This window comes from Mandrillus leucophaeus, unplaced genomic scaffold, assembly GCF_000951045.1.
Source record: "Mandrillus leucophaeus isolate KB7577 unplaced genomic scaffold, Mleu.le_1.0 Scaffold228, whole genome shotgun sequence".
Classification (NCBI taxonomy): Eukaryota; Metazoa; Chordata; class Mammalia; order Primates; family Cercopithecidae; genus Mandrillus; species Mandrillus leucophaeus.
The window spans coordinates 932,305-947,263 of NW_012102343.1; the positions used below are offsets into that span (position 1 = coordinate 932,305).

Genomic DNA, 14,959 nt, shown 5'->3' on the forward strand with positions numbered 1-14,959 from the left:
CCTGACTCTTTCTGCACGTTTCTCAGAGGGGCTCCCTGTTTGGTTCTGGTTCTTGTTTTTGCATTTGGCATTGTTTTAGTTTGAACACAGAACCATTTAGGCCCAAGGCAAATGGTGACCCAAAAAAGATAATTAATCATTCCATTAATTAATTCTCTCACAAACCACATATAGGTCATCTGCTCCTTGGACTAATAGCTGTGCTGGACAGTGGGAGTACAGTGATGAGCAAAATAGAAATGTTGTCTGTCCCAATGAGGCCTTCAAGGGACTGGGAAAGCCAGACATTGATCAAATAATTATACCAGTATATAGTGTTGAATTGTGCCATGAAGAGAAAGAACAGAGTGCTATGAAAATGTATAGCAAAGTGTTTGATCTGATCTGGGGGAGGTGGTCAGGGAAGGCTTCCTGGAGGAAGAGACATTGCAGGAGAAATGAGGATGAGTAGGAGTTAACTAAATGAAAAGGGGTTATGGGGCAGCATTTCAGGCAGCGGAGCAGCATGTGTAAGAGTCCTGTGGCTGGAGGAAGGAAGTACAGTCAATTTGAGGAATTGAAAAGAGACTGACGCGGCTAGAGTACAGACAGAGAAAGAAGTGCTGTAACGTGGGTTGGAGAGTCAGAGGAGGGGGGCGGAATTCTAAAATCCAAATAGAACATGATAGCTGGCTATACACTAGGGTCAGGACATCACCAAGTATGCTTACTCAGTTCCAGAGTAAATTAAGTAGGAGGAACTTTAAATAAAACCAAATTAACCAAGACCAGTAATTCAGGAGGAGGTAAATTCACCATAAAAAATACTCCAGGCTGGGCGTGGTGGCTCATGCTTGTAATCTCAGCACTTTGGGAACCCAAAATGGGTGGATCACTTGAGGTCAGGAGTTGGAGACTAGCCTGGCCAATATAGTGATACCCCGTCTCTACTGAAATGCAAAAATTAGCTGGGCATGGTGGTAGGCGCCTGTAATCCTAGCTACCAGTAAGGCTAAGGCAGGAGAATCACTTGAACTCGGAAGGCGGAGGTTGCAGTGAGCTGAGATCATGCCACTGCACTCTAGCCTGGGCGACAGAGTGAGACTCCGTCTCAAAAATAAATAAACAAATAAATAAATTCTCCAAAAAATCTCAGAAGATATGTTGGCTGAATGAATGATGGATAAATAAAGACCTAGTACATGATTATGTGTCTCCATTTCCAGCCACCTTCCTAAGTAGAAGCCTGACCTGTCTCTGCCTCTTCCAGAGCAAATCACCTCAGTACTCTCCCTTTTTGTTGCCATGGCACATTTCTGTACATGTGACTATCATGGCTTTGTCCCACTGGATTGCAGTGATGGTTTGCTGCTAGCTTCTCTCATTAGACTCTAAGCTCCTTGAAGGCAAGGACCATGGCTTACTCATTTTTTTATTCTCAGTGCCCAGCACAGTGCCTGGCACATAATAGGTGCTCAGTAAGTATTGGTTGAAGGAATGCATACTGTCCTGTCTGTATAAATTCCACTAGACTTCATGATGATCAGGATGATACAAGTGTTCAGCTGCCTAGGCCTCCTATACCCTCAGAACTAGCAGCCAACATTTCAGGAGAGCCAACTGCATTACAGGCCTGTTTTGTAGTCAAAGAAAGGCATTCACTAGGTCAGTCTCAACCTTGTTCTTCTGGTGACCAAATCAGGGACCTTGCTTTCCTTGTGAGGTTTTCTGTGGGTGTGTCCAGACAGCTCATCAAGCCAATGGGATCTAAGTAGGAAAATCCAATGGATTAACTGCTAGTCCTTTGCACTAGCCTATGATGTTAATACTCCCAGTATGAATAGCCTTTGTATTTCCAAGCTACACATGCACATCCATTGTTTCCTTGTGTCTATATAACACCTCTACGAGGTATTTAGCTAAAAGAGGTTAAATGGTTGATCCATGGTCCCATGGCAAGTCAATCAGACCTGGAGGCTTTTTCTCCTACATTCCCCTGCCTTACTCCCTACCCCAGAACTTTGTGTTACCCACCTTGAAAGGAGATGGTTCTCAGAGGCCACGGTCTGGGAGATGCTCTGGGTGGCTCTTTGGGCTTGTTCCTGCCGAGCCAGACCTTGGCACGCTCTGGTGGGAAGCTGAGGGGGTCGGCCAGGGACTGCAGAGATTCAGTGTAGGGGAGAGAGAGTTGCATAAGCCAGGTCTGCTTTCTCTCTTTCTCCCAGAGGCAACCTGATGCAACTTGCAGCTACAGAGCCATCTTCATGGCTTCTTGCTTCGGCCAGAGCAATCAGGAGGGAGAGGCAGGCTGAACTGAAGACAGACAGCAGCCAGGAGGGGAGGAGGAGCCATTTCCGCCTGAGCCCAGGGCCAGGGAGCCTTCAGGCTGGAGACAAGCTGGTGTCAATGAGTCCTAGAGACAGATGACAGCTGGCTTCTAGAAGATGTGAGCCCTGGCCCTGCTCTGGAGCTGCCCACTCAGGATGGGGCAATGCCGTTCCATTCTTCAGGAGAATGAAGCCTAGCCCACTGTTACTCTTTTCTCCGCTTTGGAGACAAGGCTGCTATAGGGTTAAATGGCCTGATCCAAAACCTACAGTAAAAAGACATTCTTCCCTATTAAAAAAAATTCATTAAACAATTGCTGAGTTCTAGGCATTTATTGAAAGATGAAAGGGTAGTCTCTATTCTCAAGATGTTTACAGTCTAGTAGGAAGGTAAGCGGACACACAAAAATCATACATGAAAAAGAATGTGGTTAAGTGTCTTAAAAAGAGAGGGTTAGAATCTGGCTTAATGAAGGCAAACCAGAGGGTGGCATCAGAGAGGCCATCAGTCTTGAAAGGCACCTGGAATTAAATTTGGAAGACAAATGCATGGCAAATGCCTATGATTCTAGGCCACTGAGCAGTTTCCATGGCTGCAACCTTCCTTTTTTTATCTAGGATGATAATAATAATACTAACGACCTTTCCCAGGTACTTATTATGCATCAAGTACCGCACTGAGCACTTTGCATCCCCCACCTCATGTCATCATTAGAACCACCCGAGGTGGGTATATTCTTATCATGCTATTTTACAGCTGAGGAAATTAAGGCCCTAAGAGGTTAAGGAACTCATCCAAAGTCAAGCAGCTGGAAAAAGTTGGAGGTGAGATATAAACCCAGCTTGTATTTAAAATTTTAAATGTTATAGAAATCTATAAACAACTACTGCTTCCAAAAGTGAAAACCTCCCCACAGATTCTGGGGAAGTGCTCAATTGTCCTGTGGAGCAGTCCAAGTTCTGGTGGCATCTTTCTCTCTCTCTCTCTCTTTCTCTGGTGCCAGGCTCTTAGACTCTGAGGTTCCTGGGAGTGTCTGAGACTAACAATTCCAGGCAGGCAAAGGGCAAGATTAGGAGAAAAGCACAAAATCAGCATCACACATCTCAGAATTCTGGAGAACCAAGTGAAAGTCTCCTGGGCCAAACATATCTGAAATGGTCTCTAAAGCAAAAGTCTTGGCCTTAGTCTCCATCCTAAGACCCTCTGGAGTTCAGAGACCTTCCCTGCCCTCACAATATGAGTAACTAGAAAGCGATTAGTCTGTGTCCATTTGCCAGTGGTTCTTTAACTTCCTTTCAGTGTCTCAATGCATCATAAGCTGTTAGCCCTGACAGAGGCTTTAGCGATTAGTCCAATCCCTTCAATTTGTACATTACACATTAACAGTGGTTAATGGAAGAGCTTCTGGGATGCTTTCTCTTTGTTTTAGTAAAAAAATCATCTTGCCACTAATGTGAGAGTTACTTTGATTGCAAAACAGAAAAGAATCTTACAACCATTGTGTGTGTACACTGAGAATCTCCATCAAACCTCATCTTTCCTATGTTGATCCATTTGCAGTACCCCCCTTTGTGGCAGAGGCATATGGGTGGTTGAGGGTGTAGTGAGCAGAGCAATGCATTTCTCCAGCACTGAGAACAGTCTGCTGCTGCTGGCCTGCTCTCTGCTTTTTGATCTGGCACACCCAGCGGCTCTGCCATGTTCAAGGCCAGCAGCCATCCATTTGTCTGCCAGGCTCCTTCTTGGCCTTACCCACTGGCAGTCAGAGTTAAGCTGATCTTTCTGCCTGCTGGCTGCTTATCTGGGACATATGATTTGTGGAGGAGGGCCTGCCAGAAGGGAGCTGTCCTTCTCCAAGCCCCTGCAGGTGAGGGGACTCGCACTGACATGCCATGTCTGCTCCAGAATCTCAGGCTCTTAGTCTCCATTTGGAACTGCAAACACCTGTGCTCTGTGGCTAGCATTGGGCAGCGAGCAGAGAACAGGCAAGGGAACACCTGCAGAAAGTAGAAGAGGTCACTGTTCTTCTGCCCCAGTCGAGAGGAGCTGGCCGGATCCACCACCCATATTGCCACCCTCTTCCAGGACCCTCGAGCCACCTATGCAGGCCATCTCCTGGGCTCCACTCTCCCCTCCACTCCTTTTTAGGAACCAAACCCCTGGTTTGGAGAGCCTGGTAGGTTCCCATAGCAATGGGCCTTTTAGCTGTTTCCACGGCAACCAACACCCAGACCATTTAGTTGCTAGTCAACTGACAGCTGTAAGTGAATCAGATTCAGTTTAGAATCTAGGGATAGGCTGAGGAATTCTCTTCAGAGAAAAAGACACAACCACCCAAAATGACTCAAATCCCTCAAAGACTTTCAGGCAACATCTGTGGAGATCCAGAGCCACTTTCTACTTTGGGTCACTCAACCCTGTCTCCCCACAACCCCATTCCCAACACACACACACCCTCGCCGGAGTGTCCCAGGCCTTTAAATAAGGCATACTCCAACCTCTGTTTCCTGTTCTGTCTCTTCCTTGGGAAAAACACTTGTTTAATGTGACTCTCACCTTGGCCACTTTCTTACACAACTCCTTTTTCTGTGCTAATGCTTTTCTTATGTACTGTGACCGTGTCCTTGTACCAACCTATTTAACCATTGCTTTTTGGATTATCTGAAGTGAATGGCTGATCGCAGATCATTTTCTCTTAGTTGACCTCACCTATTTCAAGCCACTCTTCCTATGTCTGGAGGGTGTTCTCAGAGAACAAGCTGTTTTTATCAACCTTTCCAAAGCATAATCAAGATCACTCTGTTTCTTTTCTGAAAGATTTTGTGTTAAAAAAAAAAAAAAAAATCACTCTGTTCCTTTTAGAAAAAGTCAACTAAGATTTAAAAACCAAACATGCAGAATTTAAAATTACTCCATGCTTGTTGCTTTTTATTAGTATGAAGATTTGAATACCAGTCTTCACATTTAACCTTCTCCCAAACTGGAGATATGAGGTGTTGGGTTCCCTTTATTCTATAAGCAGGGGTGCCCCTCATTATTATTTTAACAATTAGAATCTGGGATTTATCTGTCCTGGAATTCATGTAAGAGCTGGGTCTGAGACTCCAAGGCCTGCTCCGTGGACTAGAAAAGCATGAAACTGTCATTGGAAAGAGGATGACCTTTTTGATATACCGCAGATTCAGTGCTTCTCAATGTTTTAATGACTCAGGGGGGCGTCTGTGAACTGTCTGTAGAAGACGACCTTTCAAACTAATCCCCCCACGGGAGCCTTACCTAGCTCACGGCTGCAGGCTTCATGTAGCCTTGCAATGGCTGGCAAACAGTCACAAGCTGTTGTGTTCCCCTTTTGCTCTGATGGAAGGGTATAAACTAGCCAAAATACTTTTTAATTTTGATTTCCGAATATCTACTTATACTCTTTGTCTTTAGTGCTTCCCCACCCTTTCATTATCACTCCTTACAGGAGCTTTAGTGGACCTTTTAATCCTAATTGAACACCTCATCAAATTTTAATACCACAGATATAATATGTATGTTTATGTCTTATCTCTCTATTCCTGCTTTACACATAAAAAGAATAAGATTTTTTTTTTTGTCCCTAAGAACAAATTTTCACAAAGAATGCAAGGTATAAACAATGAAAGATATACAGTATTAAAACATTGTTTCAAATTTGAAGAATAAGTGGAGGAAAGAAAAAAATATTTTAGGACTTAGATATGTAAATTATTTCCAAAATAGTTTAACACTCAACTAGTCACCTGTATCAAAATCAATTCTCCCTGAAGTAGGCACTGTTCCTAGCTAGAGGCAAGTACTCATTTTGCACGCTATTGTGAGTCCTGTCTTCTTTTAACACAAGGGCAGAGGAGTATGCAGGGCAGGTAGTTGTTAGCTTCAAAGGAGCTAAATGGCATGAGAAATCTTCCGGGAATAGGGAGACAGTGGACACATGAGAATTGAGCTTTGCCTCGCCCTTCTGAGGAGACATCATCACATCTCAGACTGAACCTGATTCTCCTGCTATTTCTAGACAAAGAACAATGTCTGTTTCCTAGAGTGACAGTTAACATTTAGAGAGTATATACTATAGCCAGGGTCACTCTAAGTGTTTTACATGCCTCATCTCATTTAGTCTTCACAGCCCTGTTATTATTAGTCCTATTTAACTGACACACAGAGTGATGAAGTGATTTCAAGATCACACTGGTAGTCCTGTTAATTGGTGGTACCAGGATTCAACCATAGGCAGTCTGAAGCCAGAGACCCGCACAACAATTAATGGCCTCAGGAATTCACGTATTTCTGATACATCTAGAGTCTGGTATGGGAGACAGGGTGGACTGTTGCTCTAGACTCAATGTGACAGGATACACAAAAGATCTTAGGTAAAAAGTACACTGGTTGACAGGCTCCTGGCATTAACTAGGAAAGCTTGGCTGTTGATAACTGTATTCCTGATCCATCACTGTCCCCTGGTGGTTTTCCTGGGAAACTCACAGGCCAAAGAAATCCAAGGGTCTAGTGAAATTAGTGGGATGAAAAGAACTGGATCAAATCAATTACTTGCCCACAAGCACTTGGTATGAATGTTCCCTCCTTTTGCCCTAACAATGGATGACCTGAGGTCCATGTTACTCAACTCAATTGTGAATGGGGTTGTAATCCCTGTGCCACCTAAGAGCTGACTGCTAGTATACTGACTCAAAATAGGTGGCAGGTGGCAAAATATATGCCCATGATTATTCTTGTTCTTTAAGAATAGGAAACTCCAAGATTTAACTAATTTCGCCACTACTTGCTACAACTTCACATTTCATTTTTAAGTTTCTAGGCTTTCTTCACGGCAGAGGGTTCCCAAAAGATCACCATGCCTCATCCTAACCTGTAATCCCTAACCCCTACCTGCCCTCCCCACCAAATTCAGTTCCTTCAACTTTTCAGGCATTATTATTCAACTAGGTGATTTCTACTTTCACTGCTTCTTTCAAGCATGCTTGGTGGTATAAGATTGTGTCAAACAAAGCAAAACAAAGGCAATTTATATAAAATAGATATGGTCTTACTGGACAAAAAGGAGGAAAAAGAGTTTCTGAAAAAGTCGTGTCTTCAGCGCACTCTGGGACCATGGAACTGGGGGTCTGCCTGCCTTGGTTTTAGCAGAACATACTCTGAAAGGAGCAGGAGGAGACCACAGCCCACATGCAGAAGACAAGACAAACGAGTTTTTATTTATTCAAGGGTACATTTCCAGGTGTAGAAAGAGGCCACAAGTTAATATTGCTAAAAAAAAATTAAACATCTGCTAACCAAGTCTGCATTTAATGAAAACCACCTAAGACAGAAAAAGAGACATGAGACAACCACTGAGAACCAGCCACCCGGAGCTGAGTTTCTGCCACAGAGCACCTCCTCTTCAACGAATCACTGGATACCATTGGAGAGCAAGTCACTGTTGTTGAAGCAGCAGAGCTGGAGGCGCTGTCAAGAGTCAGCAGACTCGTTGGCCAGATGCACCGAACTCAATGAGGCACTTAGAGATGAGAAACCTGTGGATGTAATGTCCCAGCTCAGTGGAAGTGGTTTGGAACCTTTCATCCACTGTGAGGGCAATAACCCTAGGGCAAGTTATCAGACATTCCCAAGCAACCTCCTTCAGGTCCTGTCTGGCTGGACCTTCCTTATTCCAACAGAAAAAAAAACCAATGAAGACAGTTAAATCAGTCCCTACAGTCTCACTCTCTCTTCTTTCCTTCGACCTTTTTTTTTTAACAAAGGATATTACAAAGGCAACAGTTCTGAGTTCTCAGGAAATAGGTCCTTAGATGCTTTTAGAGGTTGAGAGGCATAAAACAGCAGTCTTGAAATTCCTTTTATCTTATGGCACTGATTTAGTTTCAGTCTGATTTCTCCTCCACTTCTTTCTTCCCTCCACCCATGCCCTCTCACCCCCAAATAGACTTACGATCTGTACTGGGATTTCCCAGCAGAAGAGACTTTGGTTTTTGTCATCTTGAAGTTGCCACTCCACCACCAATTTTATCTGGAGAAAGAGAAAAATAACTGAGAAAAATGAAATAGGACCTGACCTCTATCCATAATTGGCTTAACTATGAATCCTGGAGGTACAGTAGCAAACTTCCTAACTCCTCATACTTCTTTTTTTTCTTCTTTTATTATACTTTAAGTTCTAGGGTACATGTGCACAACGTGCAGATTTGTTACATATGTATACATGTGCCATGTTGGTGTGCTGCACCCATTAACTCGTCATTTACATTAGGTATATCTCTAATGCTGTCCCTCCCCCCACCCCCTCCCCACAATAGGAGCCAGTGTGTGATGCTCCCCTTCTTGTGTCCAAGTGTTCTCATTGTTCAATTCCCACCTATGAGTGAGAACATGCGGTATTTGGTTTCCTGTTCTTGCGATAGTTTGCTGAGAATGATGGTTTCCAGCTGCATCCATGTCCCTACAAAGGACTCGAACTCATCCTTTTTTACTTTTTTTCTTAAATCACGAGGGCTGCTTAGCATGTGGGCACAGTTTATGGCCTTAAGAGAGTGAACTAAGTTATACTTGTGATTTGATGCTAGCAGCACCACATACTAACTTGGTTAATTTATCAAATGTAATTTCTAAAGCATTCTTTTCTCTCTTAGATCAATGGCACATAAATGAAGTGATATGGCTTGGTTATTTGTCCCTTTGAAATTTCATGTTGAAATGTGACCTCCAATGTTGGAGGTGGGCCTAGTGGAGGTATTAGATCATGGAGGAAGATCCCTCATGAATGGCTTAGCACCATCCCCTTGGTGATGAGTGAGTTCTCACTAATTTCACACGAGATCTGGCTGTTTAAAAGAGTCTGGGACCTCCCCCTTCTCTTTCTTGCTCCTGTGCTGGCCATGTGACACGCTGGCTCCCCTTTGCCTTCTGTCATAACAGTAAGCTTCCTGAAGCCTCATCAGAAGCAGGTGCTGGCACTATGCTTCATGTACAGCTTGCCGAACCGTGAGCTGATCAAACCTCTTTTCAAGTTACCCAGTCTTAGGTATTCCTTTATAACAATACAAATGGACTAACACATGAAGGCTTATATGAATAATTTCACATTTAAGCAATTTCTCATGTATTTGGCAATCTGATCCAGCTTTTTCTTAATGTAACCATGAAGAGCAGAGAGTAAAAAAAAATTTAGATTCTTAAGTATAAGGAAACATTCTTGTTAGCTAGAAATGGAAATGTCAAAGTGCAAAGGATGGCCCAGAGAAGTCTGTAGCTGTATGAATAATTTCAAGGATGACAACCTTTTGTAGCAATATACTTTCAGTTAACGCCCTTAATCTGCTTTCTAATAATGTACTTCATCAGAAATCCCTGCCTTGACTTGTTACACTCATATCATGTGCGCAGTCCCTTCCAATTCTTAATAACTCACTCACACTTTGCAGGTCCTTTCTTATATGGACATTGGCTTACTTGTCACTTGTTACTACCTCTCTTTTGTACTCTAATGTTTCTTTGCAATGGAACATGTGAGTGGAAATGATATTTAGGTTCTTGGAACTTGCTTTGTGAGTTTTTCCAGACTAGTATACATTAACTACTGCTTCATTTAGTGCTTAAACAGTTTGAGCTATTTTTCAAATTAAATGTAACTCATTTAACAGACAATAACTACCATATATTAAGTACCTACTATGTATCAGGCTCTGACTAGTCACTGCATACGTAACTGAGGTTCAAACATGCCCATGGTTATATGGATACTCTGCAAATTCATCTACTAATCTGTCCTTGACCTCTAGGGTCTCCAATAGCCCTTAAGCACAGACACCCTATATTTGAGTCTCTTTAGAATGTTCTTTAATTACTTACCTTTCCTAGAAAATAAATGGCCAGATATTGCTCCTGAGTTCTACTTGATTTCCTTTCAAGAAATGCGGCTCTTTTTCTTCATGGAAAAAGGCCATCCCTCCATTTCCTCCATTCTTATCAAGATACAGATCTTTAATGCAGGTCCACTGCAGCAGGATCTACCTTACGAGTGCTTGGTAGAAAAAGAGGTAGGTGCAGCAGGGATGGGTCGGAGGTGAAGGGGGGGATTGGAGGGGAGAAAGGAGAGTGGAAAAAGCTACCTCTCTGCTATGAAGCTAACAAACTACTACTCTCTTGTTTTGTTAAGAGATTAATGGATAAAGCAGGATTTTCTCATGACAATGTTAAGACAACTTGGATCTTTAACTATTTGGTACCTGGCTAAAATCTTTTAATATTGCACAGGCTTTGGAGTTATAAGACCCAGCTAGAAACCTGGGCTGTACTACTTCTTAGTGGAGTGAACTCTGTTCATATTGCATAACGTCAGAGGCTCAAATTTCTTCAGCTGTAAAATAGAGATAAGATCACCTCTACATAGGATGGTCATGAGAACCAAGTGAAATATTGTATATAAAAATGGCATCAGCCATTGCCATGTGGAGCTGAAGCAGGAGCCACAGCTGGGAGGAGGGAGGAGGGAGGAGGGAGGACGAGCTGCTGGACCAGGGGAGTCGTCAGTATTTAAACAGATCACATCATGGGTGAGTACAAGTTAGTGGTCCTTGGTTCAGGAGGTGTTGGGAAGTCTGCTCTGATGGTTCAGTTTGTTCAGGGAATTTTTGTTGAAAAATATGACCCAATGATAGAAGATTCCTACAGAAAGCAAGTTGAAGTTGATTGCCAACAGTGTATGCTTAAAATCCTAGATACTGCAGGGATAGGGCAATTTACAGCAATGAGGGATTTGTATATGAAGAATGGCCAAGGTTTTGCACTAGTATATTCAGTCCACGTTTGACTTACAGGACCTGAGGGAACAGATTTTACTGGTTAAGGACACAGAAGATGTTCCAATGATTTTGGTTGGCAATAAATGTGATCTGGAAGATGAGTGAGTAGTTGGCAAAGAACAGGGACAGAATTGAGCATGACAGTGATGGAACTGTGCCATTTTAGAATATTCTGCAAAGTCAAAGGTCAATGTTAATGAAATACTTTATGACCTGGTCAGACAGATAAATAGAAAAACACCATTGGAAAAGAAAAGGCCTAAAAAGAAATCATGCCTGCTGCTCTAGGCCCATAGTCAGCAGCAGCTCTTAGCTAGGTTACAAGAATGAAGAACTATTGCCTAATTGGAAAGTGCCAGCATTCCAGACTTCAAAAAATAAATCTGAAGAGGCTTCTCTTGTTTTATACATTATGTGAAGAATTTAGATCTTATATTGGTTTGCACAAGTTCCCTGGAGAAAAAAATTGCTCTGTGTATATCTCTTGGAAAATAAGACATAACAGATGTGAAAATATACTTGACTCCAATATGATTATACAAAAGACCATGGATGCATTTCAAATGTTAGATATTGCTACTATAATCAAATGATTTCATATTGACCTTTTTATCATGATTCCTCCCTATGAAGCACTAAAAAGTTGAACATCATACTTTGTAATGATATTGATTATGAAATGTCCCTTTTACCTCATTGCAGTAGATAACTTTTTGAGTCATTGACTTCATTTTGTATTTTAAAAATTATGGAATATCCTCTGTCATTATATTCTAATTAAAATTGTACATAGTGCTTTGGAAAAAAATGGGTCTTTTATAGGAAAAACACTGGGATAACTGATTTCTATGGCTTTCAAAGCTAAAATATACAATGTACTAAACCAACTTTAATATTGCTTCTTGTGTTTTACTGTCAGATTAAATTACAGCTTTTATGTATGATTAAATTTTAGTACATTAAAAAACAAATGGCATCATTAGGTCCAGACTAACCATCAGGTCATAGTGAAAGAATGAAGAGGCACAGAGAAAAAGATTTGCCCTACCTCCTGACACCTAACACTCCCACCTATCTCCTTTCCCTCGGGCTTCCGCTTCTTCATCATAGAGATAAAGGGCCCTTTACCCGCATCTCTGCTTCTTGCCCGCTGCCCTCAGAACTCTAATCCAGTCTCAAGGCCTCCCATGTCCTCAATAATGGTATAACTTACAGAGGGATATTCGCTTTTCACTGGTAGTTTATTCAGGTAGCTATAGGTCTTGTCTTTTTGGATGGGACAGTTAATTCCACTTTTACAACCATCAGGCTCAGGAATGGGAAAGGGAACTGGGACGCCCATCAGGATGCCATGCACCACGGCCTTGCTGCTTTTAGACTGAATATCTAAGAGGAAAAAAGAGAATCAGATGGCGAAGAAAACAACCTATTTTCAAACTCTAAATCAAAAATTCAGAAATAATCCCAAGTAACAGCATTCCTAGGGTCTATTTCTCTTGGCAGTGGTGCTTGGTACTAGCACAGTGCAAGCATTCACTCCAAACATAATTATGCAAAACAAAAGCAATCAGCAGAAGTTTTCTTTGCTCTTAACCTCGCTCTTCATGGCCCTTCATAGTTTCTTAGGAGAATCAGAGATACCTAGATAAATAACCTTATCTAACGAGGCAACTGATTTTTGGCAGTAAACTTTCTGTTTGCTATTTATATCAGCTTCTGTCCAAGTATATTGTGTGTCTTAAATGTCATGGTCTGTAACAACAGTGAAAGAGGTAACCCTTTAGTGGGGTAAGATTAGGCTGGATCACGGTAACTCACACCTGTAATCCCAGCACTTTGGGAGGCTGAGGCAGGTGGATCATCTGAGGTCAGGAGTTTGAGACCAGCCTGGCCAACATGGAGAAACCCTGTCTCTACTAAAAATACAAAAATTAGCCGGGCGTGGTGGCGTACACCTGTCATCCCAGCTACTCAGGAGGCTGAGGCAGGAGAATCGCTTGAGCCCAGGAGGCGGAGGTTGCAGTGTGCCAAGATCGCACCACTGCACTCCAGCCTGGGTGACAGAGCAAGACTCTGTCTAAAAAAAAAAAAAAGGGAAAGAAATTGGGTAAGATTAGAAAGACATGCATTTCTTGATAAACTTTACCCTCCACATCACAAGCTAGCCAGGAGGAATAAAGTTATTACAAAATTAGGGCAATCAGACTTATGAGTTATTACGGTATTTTGGAGACCCAGAAAATTGGTTCTGTTTCTTTCTGTCTGGGTTGGGGATGACTTGTTCAGAAGGCTTTTTTTTTTTAGGTTTGGAGCAATAGAGAGGCCAGGGTATAGTCCAGAGAGGAGACAGGGAGCTAGTACTTAGAGCTGTCTTTAGGCTTATGAACAAAAGATGACAGGAACTTTGAGGTTACTTATTAGACTGTCTAGTCTAGCTTCCCAGGATAGAAAATGAGGAAGGAATTCAAGGAACATGCCCTGCTTAGCAATAAAAGATTTTAATTTGTCTAGATTCTTAAAAATCTCAATGTGATGTGGTACAAGAAAGCAACAAGTTCCAATGACATTTCTTGAATATTATTGGAGAAGAAAGCTCAGATTTCTTGGCTGTTTCTTGGGTTCCCAGTGGGTTCCCTAAATCTTAAGGAGGCTGTTAAGTATTAGTTGCACCTTTATTTTCAGGTGGGATGTAGACTTAATAGCTGAAAGGCATTACTGCTTAAAATAACACTTCGGAGGAGTTCCAAAGCTTGAAGAATTGGGGTCCATACTAATACTCTGCAGTCTGTAGCTAAACACAGCTGACATTCCCATCAAAGCCTGCGACGCAATATGGGCCAAGACAGGACAAGAAAAGTCAAGCTGTCTTCTCTAACCTGTGAACACATGGACATCTCCCTGTTTGCTTAAAGGGAGTCTAGGAGCCATGGACCTTGCATGAGAAGGGTGTCCAAGGGCACAGTGAACCCTAGCTTTGCACAAGGTGCAAAAGGAGTCATAAAATTCATGACTGCCAATTCCCTCCCCTCCATTCCCATGCTCATTCCAACACCTGATATTTATGTTATGCTTTAACATAAATTTGAGGTAAGAGCCACTTTTACGCACTGCTGGTAAAGGTGACATTGACGCTGTAAGACTGTCCTTTGCTCAGTTGGCAGGGCTGGGTGGGGCACGGGCTCACATTCACTTCCTTTATAACTCCATCCACAGAACCTGCAAAAGAAAAATGAATTGGAATAGGAGAAGAGGAGAAATAAGCCAGTTAGGCTGCCCACCACCTAATGGGAAGGTGCTCTGCTCTCCCATTTAGGGTCAACTCATTCTCCTCGGACTGTTTCCCAGGATGGAATCTTTAAGAATAATGCCCAGTTAGAAGTCAGAATCTTGATTCACCTTGCAGATAAAATCATAGCCTCTAATTCAGATGATAAGAAACTAGTTGGTTTTTTGACCAAGAGAAAGTTAATATTTGTCAAACTAAATAATATCAAGACCATATCCATAAATGATCATAGCAAAGGGATTAAACTTCAATCAGCGAAATTCCAAACTTTCCTAGAGTCTTGTCTTGCATTCTCAATGGTAAAGGTCACAGTTTAAACTTAAACCTTGAAGACGTTTGCTTCACCCTTCCTTTGGATTAAAATATTCTTATTTTCCCTTTCTTTTTCTAGCATATAGATTAGCAAGTACATTTGATGAAAGTTGTTCACTACAGGAAAAACTGCATTTTTTTTCTTTTTTTTGAGATGGAGTCTTGCTCTGTCACCAGACTGGAATGCAGTGGCACAATCTCAGCTCACTGTACCCTC

At 42.2% G+C, this 14,959-nt stretch overlaps 1 protein-coding gene and 1 pseudogene across 4 annotated transcripts in view; one reads left to right on the forward strand and one right to left on the reverse strand.

Annotated features, from left to right (window-relative positions):
- Positions 1–3,903: 3,903 nt before the first annotated feature.
- NPC2 (Niemann-Pick disease, type C2) overlaps positions 3,904–14,959 on the reverse strand; it is an 18,786-nt gene continuing 7,730 nt past the window's right edge. For 2 of the 4 annotated variants that reach the window (XM_011981524.1, XM_011981523.1), the window contains 4 exons: positions 14,253–14,360; positions 12,358–12,530; positions 8,276–8,353; positions 3,904–4,304 (listed from right to left, as the gene is read on the reverse strand). In XM_011981524.1, coding sequence (XP_011836914.1) covers positions 4,056–4,304; positions 8,276–8,353; positions 12,358–12,530; positions 14,253–14,360 — 608 coding nt within the window. In that variant the 3' untranslated portion in view covers positions 3,904–4,055. Of the gene's footprint in view, positions 4,305–7,513; positions 7,860–8,259; positions 8,354–12,357; positions 12,531–14,252; positions 14,361–14,959 lie in introns of those variants that run through there. The other 2 variants (XM_011981526.1, XM_011981525.1) reach the window with 2 other exon arrangements.
- On the forward strand, positions 10,702–11,432 carry LOC105540789 (annotated as a pseudogene).